We start from the raw sequence: 22,575 nt of genomic DNA, 5'->3' as shown, positions 1-22,575 counted from the left end.
GAAAAACAGAAAGTTAGGGCAGTAGAGGAAGAGTCTCTTAAAATAAATATGTACAGACAAATGAGATGATTGCAAGAATGTTTTCCTGTCTTGGCAAAAAATGCTGATGATGTGTTGAGTAGCCTACTGGCGACTCACACAGTTCCTCAGCAGGTGCTTCCAAAGACTTGAGGTTGAAACTTATAAATATTTATGTTGTACATAATTTTATTTCATTCCCAGACTCACTATACAGAAGGAGCATGTACTCTGATTTGGCTCTCTTCCACAAGTCCTGAACTGTGAATATGAAATCTGCACTTCATTTTGCCTCCCTTGCCTCTCCATCTGTGCTGAACCATTAACAGTTTAGTGGGGCTGCCAGCCATTAAGGCCCTGGGAGAAATTCCATCATACAGCTGAAACTGAGCATAAACCATTACGCCAAGAAAACACTTCATGCATTTATTTTTTTTCTAGTTTCCAGAATCTTTGTCACTTTCTACCAGAAGTTTAGACTTGCATCTTGGCTTTCAGATCTTCTACTAGCCCTTTTCCAAAGAGATCACATTCAGAACTAATACAACATAGGCATTTTTCCTATTTTCATGGGAATACTTAAAATCCTGTAAATGAACAAAATCCAGATTCCAGCACAACTGGTAGCTTAGCTGTACTGTCAAGGCATTGGATGTGTCTCGTGGTTTGTAAATACTGCTAAGTAAAACATGGAGCGAGGGTGGGACAGTGCAACCTTATCTCCTGTCTTTGCCAAATAAAGGAGAGAGAAAGAAAAAAATAAACAAAATAAAAAAGCATAGAGGGAAAAAAAGAGGTAGTTTTACAGGTGACTTTTCTCTTTTGCTGACAGTGAAAGAAGAATTTGTTGGGAGAATTGCTTCTAGTTTTTGAACTTCCTATTAAATGGGATTATTACCTTCACCAAAAGCTCTTTTAAGTACTCGGGTGACTCTGCCTTCTACGTTGACATTTATCACCCAAATCCCATTACAAAAAGGCAACAGTGAGGTGAGAGGCAAGGTGGGAGAGTGCTTCTTTGGACAGAGGGGATTTGACGCAGGCAGGAAAGGTGGGCAAGACTTTGGGGGCAAGGGCAGCCACATCACAGTCCATCTTGTACACTTAGTAGGGGTGCAAGACAGAATGTCTGATGGACCTGCTACATCAGCAAAAAGTGGCCTACCTGCCCTCACTTTCATGCTGACTATAAAGAATTTGCAAAGAAACCAATCACACTTAGAAAAAGAAATATTTTGCCTCTGAAAACTCCTGAAAAAAACCCTGGCTTGGTAGTCTTTCCTGGAGTAGTCTCACCTGTCTCTGTAACAACAGGGCAATGTGTAACATGTAGTGTCTTTCTAAGGCAGGGATCATACGTCTGAAAATTTCAAAGTAAAAACGTAAAGACTTAAGATAGTCTTTAGGAATAGATGTATATGATTGGGAATATATGGTCATTTATAAATCACTTATAATGTATAAATAATATTTTTAATATCCTGATGCATCATTTTTCCTTATATTTTAAAATCTTTTATGACTATATTTGTTATTTAATGAGGAAAAACTTTAGTGCTTCTTTCTGTATTTTTTTGAAACCAGCAGCATCAGATCTAGATCAGCCTGTCAACAATGTGATATTGGAGTGACCAGGTCACACACATAACCATGATCTGGATGCTTTTGGCCAAATATGATTTCTAAAAGTAGCAACTCAGAAAACAATTTTACTAACTATGTGTGTGCATGGTACTCTCCATATTAAACTTTCATTAATGAAATTGTGGAATTACAGTTCTCTAGCTTAAACACCTGTAAATCAGAGGTTCAAGCCATTGGTGCATTTATCAGTTGCAACTACAGATATAAACAATAAATAGCAGTCACTCCTAAAGGCTGTGTAGCATGACCAATGTGTATATGCAGCACATATACCAGCACAGCAGTACACAGATAAGAGAATATTTAAGCCATGCCCCAGTTACAGAGTGTTTTGTGAAGCGTGAGCACCTTTTGGGACAATCACCCTCCATTCCAGGTGGTGCGTACGGAGGTGAGTTCTAGGACACTCCCACAGTGAATTCTGGGGAAAAGTGTGTCTCATTTTAATTTTCATTGCAGAGGAATAAACCCAAGAGCAAGAAGCGCCTGTTAACTTACCTGAATTTGAAGAACCTTCACACTTAACCCAGAGGAGTTTGTGGCTGATTGAGTTACATGATAACAGCTATGAAATCTCTACCCAACCAGTTATTAAAAAAAAAAAAAAGAGTTTGGAAAAATCAGCTGCTTCTGAATATCTATATGTGGGCTAAGAATTACTATTATTCTAGTCTAGAAGTTTGAAGGAAGCAGTATCAGTCCATCATTACCAGTGTATTTGTGTTTCATGGCTCTTCATCTAGTCATGAACCACCATTTTGAAGACTGGTAGTAAGATAATCTCTTACTACATAATAAATAAATTTTAACTTATCTTAGATTAAATATCTTCTTAATGGCCACAGCTTTTTCATCAACCTGTTTCAAACTGGGCAAATAGCTACAGAATTCACAGATATGATTACAATACTTCATCTTAATTAACACTTTTAAGTGTTTCTACCTGTATTAAACACAGACTCATCAGAGGCCTACTGTGCAACATGTTTTCTCTTTATTAAATAGTCCTTTACTCATGAAAAATCACATTGAAAGCTGTAGTGCTGATCAGCAGGTTATGACCGGGGACTGCAATAGCTGCAGAATAAGCTGGCTTCAGCCACTGGTAGCAAAAAGTGTCTGTGCTGCTTCCTCATACTGTGAGGGGATAAACCAATTCCTTCACCTCTGCGCTGATCTTAGTGTCAACTTTTTAAATTAGCTGTCAGAAGTGAGTACAGAAATTAAACTGTCCTCCTAAGTTACTCCTCTGATATTATCTTCTCCAGTATATTTCATTTTGGTTTTGACCTTGATCATACCACTGCAAAGCCCAAATGTTTTACAAATTCCATGAGCTTTTGTGTGAGCATAAAAGTAGCAAAAGTGTTTGCTTACTCAAGGCTTTGAGCTTCAAACCCTCTAGAAAAAATGTATTCCTTTAGGTTTTGTAAAGCACTGTGTACATCTTCAGTAAAGACATAGGTTGAGGACCTATGTAATTATGTACATATACGGTAAAGCTTTGCAAAGCTTAATTCGAATTAACAAGCTAGAAGTAGACATTTCTAGATCATGTCTATGCTAGAAAAATCTAATAATTAAAGAAAGAAATCTTGAAGACAAACAAATTTTCTTTGTGCTCAGGTATGTATAGTACAGGCATAGTGCGATACTGCAGACACTGCCAGCTGAGACCACAAGGCGTCTATTTAAAGTCTCAGGGTTTGTACTTAAATGAAAAATATGGAGTTCAATATACCCATCAGATCACAGACTGTCTTTTAATTTTTTATGCAATTATCTGCACAGTGCTTCTGACTTGAGCTGATCATGAAGTGCTACAGATAATATGTGTATTCATTGTTATTATCTGTATTTAAAGGTTTTGACATTTCCAGAGATGGTCATTTAGGTCCATCTGACCTTGTGCTGAAACTGGGTTCTTTCATCTGTTCACCAGAGCTGCTGTTCTCGCAGAGACAGAATTTCCCTGGTAATAGTGGGTTGATATTTTAAGGCTGTGGTTGAGTCTTTCCTGTTTTTTTCCTGTATCTTTAATTTCATTTCTTTCAATGTTTTACTTCTATACAAATGGAGAAATATTTTTTTCTTTCACCTACAAAGTTTAATATCCTTAAAGCCTTCTCACTTTCTCCTGTTCCCAAATACAAGAACATAATTTCTCAAGATGGTTTGGTGACAGGGAGGAAACTATTCTACATCATGTCACGAACACCAGTATTCAGCACAAGTACAGTAGCGGGGATAACACAGGATTATCCTGGTGACTGTGCCTCTAGCACAGGAACTGTCAGTTGTGTCTTTAATTTCTTGCCCTGTCTATTTTGCATTCCTGCTGCTGTAGCAAGAGCTGTCGCAGAGCAGCATTTGTGTCTGAGTGCATGCAGTCGAGATGGAAAGTGCAGGATTTGCATAATATCCATACTGAGGTCTACCTTTCTCAGAAACATAAATCATTAACTCAGCTGTTTTACAGATGTTAAATCCATCATGTGCAGAAAATATCCATCCAGGAGATGCTTGCTTGTATCACCAATTTTGTATAAAATGGTTAGTTAGACCTCACAGGCAGTTACTCTGCCAATTTGCTTCACAGTAAATAAGGGTAATGCTCTTCACCTGCTTTATGGCACATGAACATTAACTATTCAGCTATGCTGGTATTTAAAAATGGAAATATAAATAATACCTTTTTAAAAATATAGATGTATAATGTCAAGTATTAAAGAAAAGGGAGTCTGGCTACATGTCACGGTTGATACTTTAATATTCAGAAAAGGCAAAAGTACCAGGTTGGTTATCACAGTTGCTGAATGAATTATATGGGAAAACTCAGCTGTGGAACTAGAAGACTGCCAGAAAGGACAACAAAAGTTATCTTCAAGATTTTGTTTGGTTTTGGTTTTGTTTTCCATGTTAAAGTTTAACATCAAATAGACATAAAAGTCTTTGAAGTATTTTAGCATTAATTTTTTAACACACACTCTTACCTTGTGTTGTTTCAAATACATCATCTGATACTTCTCTATTAGATGTTTTGAAGTGGCTTATAAGAACTTAAATGGGTTGTAAGAACTTTACAAGAGATGCACACATACCAAAAAAATCCCCTTTATTGGACAGATACAAAGACAAAGCAATTACGTTGTCCTGTTCAAAAATTCTGGTTGCCCTTTGCAGTCAGGCTGGCTGCCATCTGTTTGGCCTTTTCCCATCAGGATTCCGCTATAATGATAAACTCTGCAGCATGTACAGAAATTGTTCTCAAGCCTGTGTTAACAGTCCTGATAATATATTTTTTAGGTTTCCTCTACGCTCAGAACAGTACCAAACGCAGCATTAAAGAGCGACTTATGAAGCTCTTGCCCTGCTCGGCTGCCAAAACGACATCTCCTGTTACTCAAAGCAAGTTTTATTTTTTATTTGATTTTTTTTTTTTTTTAGGTTTGCATGCATCAAAAGTTATACTTCCATTAACTGCTCATTTGAGAGACAAGCTATCTGCTGAAGTAATCATATGCTCTGTCGAGGTTTAGAATCAAGTGATGAACAGATTTGTGAGTTGGTAACAGTTCTTCTGTGCAGAGCAGGATGGCAAGGTACCAGTGACAGGGTCCGCCACGTAGGAGCTGCTGGGTTGGCACGCTCTGCAAGCCAGCTGAGAAGTGATTCACTGATGACATTAAATATCTGCTCTCAATGTATTTGAAAAGCGTTATCTTTTTTACGTGCATGTGTGCACGTGTCTGTGCTTGCTATCCAATACACAGGATTTTATCAGCAGTTGTAGTCTGGGAGGAAGGGGTTGGGCCCTGCAGGTTTTGACTATACAATATCTATTTAGGGAACAGGACTCAAAGTATAAGTCTGAGAGAAAGATAATAATGAGATTGAAAGAAAAGTATGTGAACGTGGAGGTAAAACAAAAGCACACTGACACTACCTTAAATGTTTTGATATGCTGTGAGGAAATAAAATCGCTCTAGGGTAGCTAACAGACAAAGTTAGGGGGAAGGAAGGAGGGAGAGAGAGAGAGATACATACATAGATACATACATAGAACCATAGAATAATTTGCATTGGAAGGGACCTTGAAAGGTCATCTAATCCAACTCCCCTGCAATGAGCAAGGGTATCTTCAGCAACATACATACATAAAAACATATATACCTAGATAGAGATTAATTATAGTAATAACACTAATATATTTGCATATAAATTGGCTACTATAACTGATTTTAAACTATCCCTGTGCACCCAATTCAGTGTAGATTAATTTGGCTCAATTCTAGGCACTAATCTGAGCACCTTAAATTAGAAGCCCAGTGGTCGCTGTGCTTCCTGTATACTCTTCTGATAAAGCATAATGATCAATCTAAGGTAAAAAAAAACACAAGCCTCCAAGAGCAGTTCCCCTTGTCCAGGGAATACGGAACAATCTAAGGCAACTTGGCTACAAACACAGGCCCTTGTTAAGTGCCTAGACCTCAGTAGTGTGGATCTAGTTTTTCTTTTTACTATCCCAATTCACTGTTTTTCATAGGCTTCTCTGCAGAGAGGACTGTGGTACTTGCTTCCCTTTCTATGTATTTGAGAACTCAAAGATGAAAAGGACTAAAGATTTGGATGCATAGTGATTTTTTCATGGTGGCTTCAGCTGATGTGTTTTACTTGGAAACAGGATAGCTTAAAAAGGTCAATCACTGTCATGACACCTCGTAGTAATTCATTATGTAGAAGTTGCTTTTGGTTACGTGACCTAAGTAAGAAAGTCCTAGAGCCTAAAAAGCATCACAGAATCACAGAATGGGTTGGGCTGGAAGACATCTATAAAATCATGTAGTCCAAACTTCCTTCCATTGGCAGAGACATCTTTCACTAGATCAGGTTGCTCAAAGCCCCATCCAGCCTGGCCTTGAATACTTGCAATCATGGGGCATAGAGTAGGAAAAGGAAATAGAATAGAAGGTTGTATCTGTTGTTTGAAGTTGGTTGAAGAGCAACACATCCTTATTCCTTGCACATTTCTATGTGAGCTTTTTGTCTGCACAGGTGACACAAAAATATTTAGAGTCGATCTCAAAAACCTTGACCATGCAAAACCCGTATTTTCTTGCTGAAAGTGTTTTATAAACCAGAAAACAAGTCAAGATAAAATTTGCATTAAATATTTCATATTTGAAACCAAGAAGTAAAAAAAAATTGCATTCAGCATTTTTCTCTGTAGTCTCATCAATAAGGAAGTGTTATATTAAGTAAGAATGTTATATTAAATGGAAGTATTACATTAAATAAGAATATCATTGTAGACACAATTTGTCATTATCCCATTTTGACATGTGCTATTTGACTTCTGCTAACATGAAAGAAGGAACATTGTACTAGGAATGAAGCCAGCACTACCTACAATAACAACCATGTAATGTGAATTCCTTAGAAATTGTAAAGAGAATATTTTTGAAACAAGTATTTTTTTGAAGTATACATAGCCTAAATTTGCACTTCTGTACTTAACTTCTATCAATATGTGCAGACAAAGGTTATCCGAAAAAGTAAAATCTTATTTCAGCATGCCCATTGAACATAGCACGTCAAGGAATGCTTTTTCTTATTTGTGTGCATTAGACTAGTAAGCCTAAAATTAAATCCATCCTTCCTTAGCTAAATGCGTGTGCTAGAGATAGGACTAGACTCAGGAATGGTTTTGGAAAAGACAAGCATGTGTGCCTGTAGTTATTAGATAGGGGAGCTATAATCTGAGGTTTGTGCAGGCATACACATGTGTACAATTTTTACAGATGTGCACTGAGCCCTAACTTTGGATATGCTTCTCCAGTTGCCATTATTTGAAGAGTATGTCTACCTTTTGCATTGCTTTTATCATTTTGCTCTTTAATGAACAACAAAATGTTCAAAGCATAGCTCCTGTGATGAATACATTAAAAACTGTCTTTACTGTTTAGCTAGAAGGAAGCTACTCATTTATGAAATCAGTAAGAATATTTTTAATATGTTACGTGAATATGAACTTGTTTCTGTTTTTCAGTTGAAATGTTAGCCTTTTATGAAACAAACAAAACCCCCCTTAACTTTCTTAGGCTGAAGAAACTAGAGATCTGAAATAACTAATTTTTCATTAATTCCATAAAAAATGTTAATGTTTAGAAACAGATATATTTCCACACATTTTCACGAAGTTTTAAAGTATATATTTTTTCCTGTCTGGATAATGGTAGCCATAAGTGTGAACAAAAGTAAACTAAAAACCTGCTACAGTAGTTTAATCAGCATAGTTGGCACATTGTAAGGAAGTTTACATTGATCCCTTTCTTATTATTATTTATATCTGTAAGAAACTACAGAAACAGAGTGTGAAAAAAGTGCTATACTGAACCTTTTCATTAACAGAAAACATCATCACCACACTGCAGTCTTCTACATTCTCACTGAATCATTAAAACACAATACAAATGTTTATTACTAAGGGTATATCAAATATTGTGCTCAGCATCACATTGTCTGGCCTTTATCTCTAGCCTCACATTTATTATGTGTATTCATTTCGCTTCTAGAAAAGCTTGTAGATGTCTGTCTAGGTAGCCAGATGTTTCACCAATGGATGCTTAGAGAGCTCACTTCCAATTAAGTCCCTTTTAGTCTAAACAGTAGCCTATTTAAATCCCATATAACTCTTGGAATATAAATCACATGATTTTTCAACAATATTTATTCTCAGGTTGATTCTTTTGCCAGTTTAGCCTAAGCAACTAGTGTTGATTTGCAGCTGACAAAAAAAAAAATTGACTGCATATCTACAGCATGATATTGTTATAGACACTTTAGTGACAATATGAAGAATATAAAAGATTAATCTCATAAAACATGACGGAAAGGCTTTAGAAACTCTGCAAAACAAATCCTGGATGTTTTAATGCAGAATTAAAATGGAACTTAAGAACTTTGATATACCTTCCATAGGTTAGGAAGACAGCTTTTTAACTCTGGGACTACTTTATTCCAATTTTATCTATAAAGGCAGGATTTTCAAGACTTCCTCTTTGCACCTGTTTTTTTAGAGGAGAGCTGAATTTGTTTATAATCTTGTGAGTTCAGATAGTGGCCCTTTAAAAGTGTTTTCAAACATCGTAAGGTCAATGTAAAGTTGTATCACTTGAGGGTTTTATCAATAGCATTTAGATTGGAAGTTTCCACAAAGATGGTAGTGGTGAACGAGTCATATGAGATAATACAGGGGTCCTCAAACTTTTTAACCAGGGGGCCAGCGCGCGGATGCAGTGGCAGGCAGTCATCTGCAGCTGCTTGGTTTCCCCCCCCAACCCCCGGCGGGGGGAGGCAGCGGGGTCTGTAAATACCGGGGGCCGGATTGAGGACCCTGGGGGGCCGTATCCGGCCCGTGGGCCATAGTTTGAGGACCCCTGAGATAATATATAAGGAAAAATGAAAGAGAAACATAGTTTGTCCATAAGCCAGTACACAATGGACATTCTTAGATAAGACTGTGGGTGTCACTGAGATCATCTGGGTGATAGTGAAATCGTCTTCCTGAGATGAGTGCTAACAGCAACATCTCTTTGACAGGAGAAAAGATAAGGCCCTACAGTTTTGTGAAGATTTATCCAAATAGTTTATCTATCATGACTATATCTATTTAAAGGTTGTTCACTCTTTGTTTAGCTGAACTATATCCTCTGATGCCAGATTTCTCCAAAGCAGCTGAAAGTTATTATTACTGCATTGTAGCAGAACAAAAATATGTGAAGATGTAGGCATAATACAGTTTTAATGGAATATCCTAATATTGTGCTCTTATGAAAATGAATGGAATAAAACTTTAAGAATGCAAAGTCCCCCACTGATGAATGAAAATATTTATCTTCAGCATTGTAGAAGTGACAATTAGGTGTATTCTCTCACATTACATTTCTGTAGTTGGTATAACTGTTAAATCAGAATAAGGTAGTGATTTGATTAAATTAGTCTGGTGTATTACAAAAGCTATGTTTAATGCTGGGAGCACTTAAAAATGGATAAACACATTCATATTTTGATCAGCTATACGGCTGGCACCCTGTATAAAAAAATACATATAGTAAGTTTCTTTAGCTATTTTATGGAACTTTCACATTTAAAATTCTACCTGAAAAAAATAAAATAAAAAGGGCATTGATTCTCATTGTTTTAGGGCTGCATTCAGCTCTATTCTAAGCCTTGAATGTGTGTATCCACATTCTTATTCACCTAATGGTGATGTCACTGAAATCATGTTCCCCACTTAGGCTGCTCACCATGAATCATCATGTTTGCCCTGAAGGGTTTATTATACCACACTCAAAGTAAGGTCTGCTGTTGAACATGCAACATCCATCTCCCACGCTTTCCAGAGCACAACTTCACAATAAGAGAACACTGAAAATCCCAGTCTGATACAGTGAATTCACATCCATTAACTAACCAAGGGAAAATTTCCAGTATACTGGAGTCACTAAAGTTTTGTAAAATTGTTTTATTTAGTCAGAGGGTCATAGAAACAGAAAAGTCATATTGTGTCATGCATGCTCTTGCAGAATGTTGGCTTTCCAGTTTATTGCTGTTTGTACTTACATGATAATATCCAGACCGCTGGATCGTCATTGCTGTTCACTGTTCTGTGCAGCCACAGAAGCAGATAGATACCCGTTCCCTAAAAGTTCAAAATGAGCATGTAATTTGTCTTTAAAGCTGCAAATGAAGTTCTTTAAGAGAATGTCATTTAACTTTCTTTTTTTCTGTAAGGGTTAGGTATTTCTACATCCTGTATTTTGTGTTGAGCTTTCCTTCTCTGTCTCTTGTATTCTGCAGACACTGTAGAAGATGAAATGGAAATGGCCACAGTACGACATAGACCTGAAGCTCTTGAACTGCTGGAAGCACAGAGTAAATTCACAAAGAAGGAACTTCAGATCTTATATAGAGGTTTCAAGAATGTAAGCACTTCCTTTTTTATTTTACCATCCATTCACAGGAAAGGACTCTGCAATCTCAGCTGTGTAAGAATGACTGGCAGTGGAGTCCATGGGACTCAGTAGCTAAATACTGCATGTCTGGTCAGATGAGGAAACAATCACCTTCAACAACTGGACTATTTAATGACCAAAAGATGCTGACAAATTAGAAAGTATACAGAAGAGAACATTTGTAACTTAGTATACTAGGACTTTGTTCAAGGACAGGCTGAAAATTGTGTTGAAGTTGTTTGTCTAAAGATGCAATAATGGCAGAGAATGTAAGTTGTGAAGAATTTGGTCAGTAAGAGGAAAGGTTTTGATTTTTGTGTTCACAGTAGCTGTCACAAGGAGTAATCGGCTTAAATTGCACTAGAGGAATTTTTTGTTAGGTGAGCTGCAGGAGATTACTTTTTCAGTACTTTCTATACAAATCTATAAACTTGTTAGATGCTTTACTAGAAGCAATTTTTTTTTACTTTTTTGTTGTCAAAAAAAGTTGTGATTTTTTGCTGGTATATGTGCTCTATTGGCACTGAGGACCCCAGTACATAGGTGCATTCTGCTTCCTTTTCCAGTGTGTACTTGCTGTCCTGTGGTGCTGGGCTTGGTGCTAAATGTGAGGCATCCTTGGTTAGCTCAGCATAGAAATAAGACACAAAAATATTTAGTAAGTAGTACTAAATTCTGTCTCTACACCAGAAGTAAGAGATGCCCTTGATTTTATTTATAGTATATTTTTAAAAAGCTGTTTTCTTTAAAAATAAGCCATTTCCTCTTTTTTATTCTACTATATTTCACATGATTACCAGTTCTGTAGGATATTACATGCAATTAACATTGGATAGAAAATACATTATATTAAAAAAAATGAATAATAGCAATTGCTTGCAAATTGTTGGTGTGTAATGTTAATCTCTGTACTCAGTTGTGAGTACTGCAACTATGCAGGTGCTAAGTCACCTGCTGAGCTGAGGGTAAAGGTCAATTTAATTGTATTTATCACCTTTTGATTTATTTGTTCTCTCACGCTTACAAAAGGGCCACCTTCTTGCCATTGGCATTTAGTGCTCAAGTGAAATTGTATAACAATTTATAATAATGCTAAAAGCACAATGAAGCTCAACTATGGAATCAGGGACAATATTGTCAACGATTTGTACAAGAAACGTAAATCTTGCAGAATTCTTAGATAACATGTATTTTGTAATGAAAGCAAGCTATGCAAAAGGATGTCTTAAAACTGCATTTTTATCAAAAGCTTACAATACAGGAAAAGTATAGAGTCACTTAATGTGTCCTGTCTATATTTCATCCTCAGTTCCAGAAGGTATATAACGTTGGCATGGTAGTGATTAACAATGATTGCTCTTAAAAGCTTTTCATTTCCTCGTGGTACCAGAGAACATTCCCCTGCTAATGATAGTATTTCCTAGGCATTGTAAATCATGAACTAATGTCCCTAATTGTCTAAGGCAAAAAGGTACAAAGTATAGTGGATAAAATAAGCCCTCTGTCTGTTTCTCTAAGAATAATTATTTTTAGAGTCTCAGAAATAAAGGACACTCATAATTCTCTGCATAAAATGAGGTATGGAGAAAAAGAACAGGTTATAAGGAAGTATTTTAAGTGATTACCATTTTACTATCTTTTGAAAGGAGTAATTCCAGCTCTTTGTATGCTTTTGTGTTCTAGAGATGGAAGTTCTACTTACACCAAAAGAATGTTGATGGTAATACATGATAATACCTCTTTATTCAGGTGTTTCATTTCCTTATCACTACATGATAATTCAAGACACGCATATATATAAATATCTTTGACTTTTTAGAGTTAATGAGCATGAACTTCAGGGGTTTTCTGTTTAATATAATTGCAAAATTATCAATTACTTTCAAAAATGCTGTAAAGCATGCCCAGGGCTAGTGATTGTTATAAATCAGTTTAAAGCAGTAGTCTTTAGCCCAAGCATTAGGCTTCAGAAATGAAGGATTTCAAAACTTTCAGCTGAGATGGGGTTTGTTTTGTTTCTCACATTTATCACTTTCTACCGCAAAATTGGGTGCTAGCTCCCTAATCACTTCAGAGAACTGGTAGGACAGGTCTGCCTCAGCTCAGAGTATGAGCAGCTTGGCTTTGCTGATCAGTTCATCTTTCCTGCCACATACCTAGCTTTTATCAAATACAGTCTGAGTGGCTTTGGTGGTTTCTGAAACAGGATGCTATTACAGTGCCTCCCAAGGTCTGCACTTAGATGGTCTCCAACTGACAATGCTTGATCAACCCCTTCTGCCTGCCATGGGCCACCTTCTTCTTGCCCCACTTTTTCTGATCCAGCTTAATGCTATCCTGCCAGTATCTCTGTCCCTGTGTGCTTCATGCAACGATATATGCTGGGGGCCACCCAGCTGGAAAGCAGCTTCCCTTTGTTGAGCGCAAGCCAGCAATGTGCCCTTGCAGCAAAAGCAGCAAACAGCACCCTGAGCTGCATTAGGCAAGGTGTCGCCAGCAGGTGAAGGAGGTGATTCTTCTGTACTCAGCACTGGTGAAGCCACACCTGGAGTGCTGTGTCCAGTTCTGGGCTCCTCAGTAGAAGAGAGACATGGACATACTGGAGAGGGCCCAGAAAAGGGTCACAAAGGTGACTAAGGGACTGTAGCATCTCTCCTGTGAGGAAAGGCTGAGAGCTGGAAGTGATCAGCCTGGGGAAAAGAAGGCTCAGGGAGATCTTACCAACATATATAAATACCTAAATGAAGCATGTAAAGAAGACAGATCCAGGCTCTTTTCAGTGGTGCCCAGTGACAGGACCAGAGGCAATGGGTGCAAACTGAGACACAGGCGGTTCGTTCTGAACAGCAGGAAATACTGTTTCACTGTGAGGGTTGGCCGAGCGCTGGCACAGGTTGCCCATTGAGCTTGTGGGGTCTCCCTCCTTGGAGATATCCAAAAGCTGTCTCGACATGGTCCTGAGCAACCCGGCCCTGCTTGAGCAGGGGTGTGGAACAAGATGACCTCCAGAGGTCCCTTCCAACCTCAGCCATTCTGTGAGTCTGCAATATTCTATTTAATCATTCTACTAGGAAGGGAACTCTACTGAAAATATTTAATGAAACACACAGGTACACATCTTTTATATAACACCATCAAAACTTGTGCAGATCCTATGTTTGTGCTTTATGCTTTTCACCAAATGTTTGCCTGTCTTACTATCTCTTCAACAATTTAATTGTATAAAGCAAGATAAATTAAGGCATAAATTTAAGTTACTGTAATTTGGCTGACTTTGTGGTCCTGCTAGACTAAATTTACAGCATCCTACAGCACAGCAGCATCAGCATTGCAGTGTGCACTGTCAGGGGTTCAAAAGAACTGTAGTGCAGACCGAAGTCCTAAAGGCAATGTAGCTAGAGCCAGCCGGCATAGTTTTTACATGTACTCTGGTTAATTCAGCAGAATAATGCCCTATATATACGATTTTTTGCTGCTCTGTATTTGTGTCACCTATGAACTATAGAATAAATATTTCTATTTGATCCCTTGATATTTGGAATCAACATGCAGTAGTTAAGCTAGTTCAACCAATATCAGTTAAAGTAGTTACTGCTTGCTAGTCTAGGAGTGAATGCTGGTTTCAGGCAGCATTTTCCCATCTATAAATCCAAGGATTGCGTATCCCTTTACAGAAGGAATAGGCAACAACTCTATCCTTATACAGACCCCCAAAAAATTAGATTTTCAATAGTTAAACTGTAATAATACCAGAAGACGAAGTATCTGTGATAGTGCAAATATTGATAACCCTAATGAACACAAAACTTGAGGCTTTAGAATCAACAAGACTCCATACCTACTACGGTGATAGTAGGTATAAGTTCAAAGCTGACATTTCTTGCTGAAGAATTTGAGTACATCTGTATTATATTACTTAATGGTTTAGGTCTGTCAGAAAGTAATGAATAAAATTTTTTTTCTGTGTATTATCAACAGCCTTTCTAGTATGGACGTTTTTCCTCTGTCTCTGCAAATATGACAGAAAGAAATAGGTCCCAGATATGATAAAGAAAAACAAATTAATGAACCAGAAGAAAAGCAGTACTCAGTCTCTTTACCTCAGTACCCTGTTCTCAAGGGTGGCCACATAAGGGAAAGGGTATAAGAATAAAGAAAATTTAGAATGATAATTCCCCTGACATATACCGTGCTGTCACCTGGTACTCTGCTATTGAAATACTTCCTCTGCTGAAAGTTTTAACTGCATGTTTTTATTTTACATACTTTATCGAAATTTTCTTCCATAAACTATGATAATTATTTTTTGAACCTATCAGGATATTTTGACATCTACAGCACCCTGTGGGAAATTAGCTCCATACCTTTAGTTATGCCTTCTGTGAAAAATAATTTCTATGTCAAACCTGCTGCCTTTCATTTTAATAAGGTATCTGTAGTATTTCTGCTATGAGAAAATGAATGAACATTACCATTACTTCTCCAGGATATTCACTGTTTTACACACCTTTAACACATATTCTACTTAGTCCTTTCTTTTCTGAACTAAAAATTTTACAATCTCACTCCAGCCTGATGATTTCCCTGAACACTGTCTAGTTATAGGCTGTCTGTTCCAAGATAGGGGTGACCGGAACTTCTCACAGCTTACATCCAGTTATTTATTATTTATGATTTCAGATTACTTACGTATACTTCTCATGGACTTCAGATGAGAAAGCGACAAATATTACTATATTTCTGTACTGTTGATGATTACAAGGTTCGATTGATTTTGTGGGTTTTACATATACAAAAATGGAAATGTAAACTTTTAAAGATATTTTAATCTGTTTTTCTAGTGTAGGCAAATTACACACCAAATCCAGCAAAAAGTAGTGAAGGCAGAAGGAGCACAGGGTCTCATATAGCATCTCTGTGTATACAGGCACAGCTGAAAGCTTTAGAAAGTCTTGTATCAGACTGTGGTATAGCTGATGCTCTAGGAAACCAGAAGTGGAGTATTAACTGCAGGAAAGACCCAAAGACCATTGGAATACCTATCATGACAATGACTGTTTTGGGAGTAGTCTAGATCAACATTTAAAATAGAAGATGAGGTACAGTAAAGAAAACATAAGGAGGTGGGGTAATAACCTTCAGATGACCTAACAGCTATTGTAAGGAAAAGCACCAAGGAAGAACTTATACCTATATGTGGTGATTTAGCCATTTTAAAGCCTCTATACCATCCTTGAAAAATGAGCGTAACAGAAGTCCTGAGCCCTTCCCAGGCTGAAAAGGCTGTCCCTAGCACTCGGGTTTTACAATGTTCCTGCACTCTTCTTGATGAATTGTGTCTCAGCTGCCATCACAGTGGGACCTCTCCATTTTGTATTTGGCTTCCTGTCATCCCATTCCTTGCAAAATGAAATTATGATTGCTGCAGTCATTAACCTTTCAAACCAATGGCTCTGTGGCAGGCCTATTACAAGTGGTACTTCACAACAAATTGCACAGACTATCAAGCATGCACTCAACGTGTGGTCTTTCTTTCTCTTTTGTCCATTGATAGCTCTCTCACAGTTTTAAAAATGTCCCTGAGCTATGGCACATTTTCGTTTAAAAAATACTCAGATAATGCTTTTGCTGCACGAAAGATGCTCCTGTGCTAAACGTACATGTTAATGATCTTTTAATTTTGGTTGATTAGGCTCATCAAAAAATTTGTAGAACTCTGTGTTGGGAAACTACTAGACTTTCCTAGGAAAGTGAAAGGATTTTTGATGAACATTTATCTTACCCAGCTGTATATCAAAGACAGTGTAAACTGAAGTCATACACACATGCTGGGTACATACTGTAGCTTTAAATAGGCAGCTCCATACTTGTGACATTTATCGGGAAAACAACATTTCTAAGATACCTTTCTTCCCTATTGCTATTAGCAAATAAGGCAAACAATGACAGTAAGAAAGTAACTCTGGTAATGTTACAGGTCAAAGATAGGTTCCCCCATCGTACTACCCATCTATGTAAGAATACTTTTGTGCATAACTCAAAATACGCCAGTCTATTCAAAGATTTTTCCATTTAAATTTTGGTCCGATGGAAGCATTGTTTTACTATATGTTGCATTTGTGAGTCTCACAGAAAGTTTAATGAAAGCTCGTTTTAGAAGTTATAAAGCTTATTGATTGATTCTCTAGAGCATTCAAGTTTTGTGTGATAAAATACAACTATTCTCATTTTTCTTTTCTGAAAAAATCCTTCCCTTTTGTTTTATTTTTCTGGTAGTCTCTTACAGAAAAAAATAGGTGTGGACAAAGTGCTTGTTTTATCTAATGAACTATATTTTCAATCTAACGAGTATGAAATAGGAACATACTCTTCGTGTCAAGTGAGTTTATCCATCTAAGGTATATCTACTTACTTGAGTTATGTGAAATTCTTGGATTTTGGTTTCTGGCTAATAACTAACATTAGAGAAGTAAAATTTCGTGCAATGCAGCACTGATGATGTTCTCACTTAAAAACGTAGTGAGGAGAAACCTCTTATTCTCCTTTCTCCCACCTGTTCCCTTTTCTTCATGAGGTGAGATGGATACTAACTGCAAGTGCTATAAACGCTGCACATTATAACACGCAGCTTAGCATGAAATGGTTTAGTGAGCCAATTCATCGGTTGAGAAAACAGTGTTCAAAAAATCCCTCTGCTTGGATTTCTTGCTACCAGTTTTCTTTTCAAGAGTTTTTATGTAAAACATTATAATTTCATGTTATATCCTGTACCGAATTGTCTCCCTGTTACACTGCAATTCAGGGACAGAAAGTGGACACGCGTATTTTCAGGTGAGTATCCTAAGCCTGCAAAATGAGAAGAGAGGAAATAAATACATGTTCTGGTGATATTTCCAGATAATACAGTTCGACCATTTGGGTCCTGATTACTTCAACACTTTATAGACAAAATCTTATTTGTGCTGGAGTCAGGGATTTGTTCTGGATCCCAGGAATTTCCAAGTAATATTGGATCTTTATAATATTTTCCTGTTTAGATTCCTGATCAATTTAAACAAAATCAGCAATACGTAGGTTTTGTCAGAAAGCAGTGAAACCATCAAAAGTCCTGTCTTGGTTTCAACAGAATTAATTTCTGATTAGAATATCTGTAGATCTACATCTGTGCTAGAAAGAAACACTGGTAAGTCTTTCAAATAAAACAGCAATCACAAGTGACATGGCATCAAGGTCAAGTCTTCCAGTGTCATGGAAGTTTATTACAAGTCTTGGGCCAACTTGCATTTACCTTGGAGTGAAAGTCTAAAATCTAACAAAGCCCATATTTTTTAGGTCTTCTGGACATTTGTGCAGTTGCTTCTCACTCTAATTATATGAATCATTCTTCTTAGCTTTCAAGTGAGGGAATTTATTCAACCCAATCAATTCCATTGTGACATACACTTAAAAGACCTTAGATACGGTGAGTATAAGAGAAGAAATGGGAGCCAGTAACTCAGAAGACAGCATGATTCAATAAACACAGCATGAGACTAGGAGTCTAAAGACTGTAGCCTTTTGGCTCTCTGGCTGGCTTATTTACTGCCACACACCTTTAAGAGCCTTAACTACCACACTAAAAAGCCTTCTGGGTTGCAAGATAGCATTATACCACTGCTTTGCCGCCTGCATGGGCTGGACATTGACAACTGCTTAATTTAATGTCTCTGGTTTGACAGCCAAAACTTTTTAGAGTGTCCCTGGGTATCTGAGAGATTTCTTCTCAGCCCTTGATCAAAGCCTCCTCAACACACCCTGGGAACAAAGTGGGGAGCAGCAGTAGGGGGGCTGGTGGCTGTGGGAAACTGAATTTTCCCGGGAGCTGGAGATAGCAAAGTTCATCCTTACAGGAAAGAAAAATGAAGACTGAATTCCTTGGTGTTAAGAGGGAAATGTGTGTTCTGTGGGCAGTATATGGGGGTAAGGCTGCTTACCCCTCCATGACCATGCTCCGTATCTGTCAAGTGGAAATAACAGTAACCTCATGCCTGAAAAAGCACTGATCTAGGAAGCACTCTGCATGGTATTTCTAGTAATTATTTACTTGCTTTATTTATGCATCTCTGACAGCTTCACCGAGGCTTCGCAAAAAGAAGCGTCAAGAATAATTTTTACAAGTACATCCCCAGTAGCTGGATAGATAGCAGTATTTATCTCTGGAACGGTATCTACCAGCGATTATAGGTATCAGGGCCACGGACACATGACTGTGCTTGTGATTTGGAATGCCAGCACTGGATCTGGGTGCACAGGCTACCAAATTTGGATCAATAGGCAGGAAATCCAGGTTCAATAACTAATTGCCATATTGTCTTGCTGAACAACCCAGTTTATCTCACATCCTCTTTTCACTTCTTTCCTAAGTTTTTAGGGCATAAGCTTTTTGTTAGTGTTTCTCCATGTCCTAAATAATGTGTCCCCAGTAAAAAGCACAGTACAACAGGCGATTTGTTACTATTAACAAGGTTTTAAAGCAGGCAATGTTTGTTACCTTTCTCCAGAGCAAGATGAGAGTGGCACACAATGTAAAACAACAGAGAACTTCAATATGAAAGCAGATGCAAAATTAGATTGAACTTGAAACCAGAGAGTAAGGAAGGCTTACCAATTCTGGATACTTGTAACATTTAGCTCCTGAATTCTTATCGTTACTCTTCTAGGCTAAAAAACCTGCCTTTCTTAAAGTCAGTTGCAAAACTTCATTGATTTTAATGGAACATGTACAAACGTCATGAAGATTTTTTGACCCTCTTCATGTGTTTTTCACTATAAGAATGGCTTCTCAAGGACTCCAGAGCTCTTGATAGAAATGGGGCAACTGCAGTTTTGTTCAGCTGATTTGTCTCCCATCACATTAACTGTCTTTGATGAAAAGAACTGCACATTCCTTCAGTCTGTCAGGCAAGTGTAATTTAGTGGTAGTTAGCTCTAAAATCTTCCAGTATAGTCGCAGAGGAAGACATTCCTGTAAGGCAATACCAAAATTTATTTTAAGTATTGTTTTTTTACCTGTAGCTAAGCAAGTGCCTGTCCCTGTTGCCCTGTGTTGGGAAGATCTGATCCTTTTTCTGTTTTCTTTAGAATATTTTTTTCTTTCCTCCTACATTAGTAAGCCATGAAAGAGCATGCATCCCAATCAAGGTATTCCTGCCATTCAATTGGGCGCATGCCAGGCCTCTTCAGAGCTCTCGGTTGTTCAACGGAGGACCTGAAACTGGAGGTTTCAGGTTTTGCTCTGCAAACAAGGTGCCTTTCTCCATTTGGCCATTGCCTTCTGCATTTAGAGCTCCTGGGAGCATCATCTTTAGGGAAATCTCAGGGCACTCTAAAGTTTTCTGCTTCATTAGGATCGTAAGATTGAAGTCCATCCCTTTTTTATTAATGTAACTGTCTCAACGCTGAACAGTCCGTGAACAGGCTAGAAGCTTATGCACTTGGACAAAAGGGATCAATTATTTTTTGTTTCTTATCTCTAAGTAGTATAATTCTCCAGATTTGAGTCTCATATCATCCCTTAGACTTGATCAAATAACCACACTGAATCTGATTTCCAAAAAATCCACTGCACTTACAGTAGTGATGAAAATAAATAAATCAAGTCATACAGCATCTGCTTCACGGAGTAAGAGATGTAGTACCATCCCCTGTAAAGAAGTCCAGGTTATAACAGCCTTATTTTCTTATTCTGTTCTCAGACACTGCACTTACAAAACAAAGACAAATTTTGTGTGCCATAAATTTAACAGGTTTTGCAAGAAGTCTTTATGCCCAGCAATTTCAGCCTCAGTGAATCTCCATAAGGACTGAAACAGCCATGAGAAATGAAATCTTCCTTAGGCCTATCCTGTATGATAGATAACTCTTTTTCAATATATCTGATTCTCTAGGTATCTTTTCCCCTTCTTGTTATTTGTTTTAACTAGGGAAATGTGTTCAGCTTCTTTATTGTTTCTCTATGCAGTTCATGTTTTCACAGAAATATGCCAGCAAATATCAGTCACTATGTGTGTAGGTTTATCTCAGTATTCAGTTCTAATGATCTGACTTACACTACAAATTTTAGGTATGCTGCCAAACACAATGCATTGAGTATCCACGTATGAAGCAAGAAAAGCTTCAGAACAGTCTAAAGGAGATTTATGTGGTTTGTTTAGATTTTTTGCTGTGCTAAAAAAAAAGTTATCACTTCATATTCCTGACTAAACTTCACATTCCATTCTGATGGTTTTCTCATGTCTTTTACTGAATTATAGAAACAATATCTCATTTTTAAGCAGCACAGGCACATCCTCCCCTGTCTTATGGAACTGTGCACTCCTCCTTTTCAAAGGCTTTTATAATTATGGCCCACAGTATTACCATGAAGCCCACTCTGGCCCTTCCACGATCACCGTAAACAGTAAAGCACTAGTGGGCAAGTGTCTCCTCCATGCTCTGGGGAGCCCTTTGGGCAGCGGAATAAAGGAGATGTCAGTGTGGTGTGCTGGCAGGGCAGACGAGCGCAGATGTGACAGTGAGGTTTTGGTACACAGGGAGGGGACCCTGGGACAGACACTGAATGCCAGGGAGCCTCCAGGATGAGGCACGTTGCCCTCACTGTGTGACCAGGGAAGAAGCATTCCTTCCCACGGACTGCATCTCTGTCTCACTTACAGCAGCATCATACACATCATTGACTCAGTTGCTTCTGATTTTCACAGCTGTACTTGGTGAATCAGGTCCTATTTATGCTAACATCAGGCTCAGTTTTTAAATATTTATGCCAGTAAGCACTTTTGTTCTTATGTTTGTAGTGCTGGGGCCCCTCTCCTGAGTGAAAGTGTTGTCAGTAGTGGAGAAAGCAAAAACTTCCATTAAAGGATAAATGCATTACTCTATAAAATATAAAAAACGAGTACAGAGTTTGATTTCCAGTTTCTAACCTGCTTCTCATTGACTTTTTATGCTCTTTGCCATTTCTGTAAGCTGACAGGATTCTGTAGGAGCTGAAAGTCCTCAGTGCTTTTCATTGTAGTTAGCACTAACCAAATATTGATCAGTCTACCTTTACCGCTGCAGGTCTTTGAAAGAAACAAAGAACCACCACTCTGAAAAATACTGAAATAACGTAATTCAGGACACGCTTTCAGGCTGAGTGTCTTTCATGCAGACATGTGTCCCAGGAATGCAAAACTCACAGTGTTCTTACTTCCTAATTAAAATGAAAATTTGATGTGGTGTCGGTACTTAGTATCAACGTCCAGTTGACTGACAAACACAAAATAACCCATCAGCATTTCAGACAGAATATAGTTCTTTTTTTTCCCCCGTGACACACTGAGGTTGCTTCATAAATACCTTATGCTAAATTCAGGCTTTCTTATTTTCATATATGGCTATAAAATATTAGTGATCATGCTGGTGCAAGTCTGCTGATCTTTAGCAGATGGTTGTTAGTACAGTTTCCTCCTCAGCAAATCTTCCACTCTTTAAGGGTACAAGGAGCTTCTAGGGAAAAGAAAAGCACCAAGTGAGCTTTGAATTTCTAACTCCCTTGTGTGAGAAAACCAAAATAAAGGCCTCCATAGTTTCAAAGTAGGGCATTGACCTATACTGGGATATTGCTGTTACAGACTGGTGGTGTCCTTCGTTCTGCTCAAGTGAATCACTTGTGTTGGTCTAAGGGAGTGCACCTGAGTGACGAGCACTTGCCAGCAAGGACCTATTCTTCCTCCTCTCGCCTAGGATTTCAGTCATTTTGAAGGGACTTGATTAAAAGCACTCACATGGGAACTTGTGAAAGGGAAGTCACAGAAGCAGTGCTCATCTAAATACGGTTTCTCCCAAGAGACTGAGTACTTTGTCTCTGCCAAAGTGT

General features: G+C 37.9%; 1 protein-coding gene across 7 annotated transcripts in view; it reads left to right on the top strand.

Annotated features, from left to right (window-relative positions):
- The window catches only part of KCNIP4 (potassium voltage-gated channel interacting protein 4), a 429,697-nt gene that overhangs the window by 379,311 nt on the left and 27,811 nt on the right, over window positions 1-22,575 (top strand). For all 7 annotated transcript variants that reach the window (XM_056361832.1, XM_056361784.1, XM_056361814.1 and 4 more), the window contains one exon: window positions 10,525-10,649. In XM_056361832.1, coding sequence (XP_056217807.1) covers window positions 10,525-10,649 — 125 coding nt within the window. The remainder of the gene's footprint in view (window positions 1-10,524; window positions 10,650-22,575) is intronic.

Source organism: Falco biarmicus, chromosome 1, assembly GCF_023638135.1.
Source record: "Falco biarmicus isolate bFalBia1 chromosome 1, bFalBia1.pri, whole genome shotgun sequence".
NCBI classification, from domain to species: domain Eukaryota; kingdom Metazoa; phylum Chordata; class Aves; order Falconiformes; family Falconidae; genus Falco; species Falco biarmicus.
The sequence above is the reverse complement of the archived record's forward strand: the minus strand, read 5'-3'. Positions and strand labels throughout refer to the sequence as shown.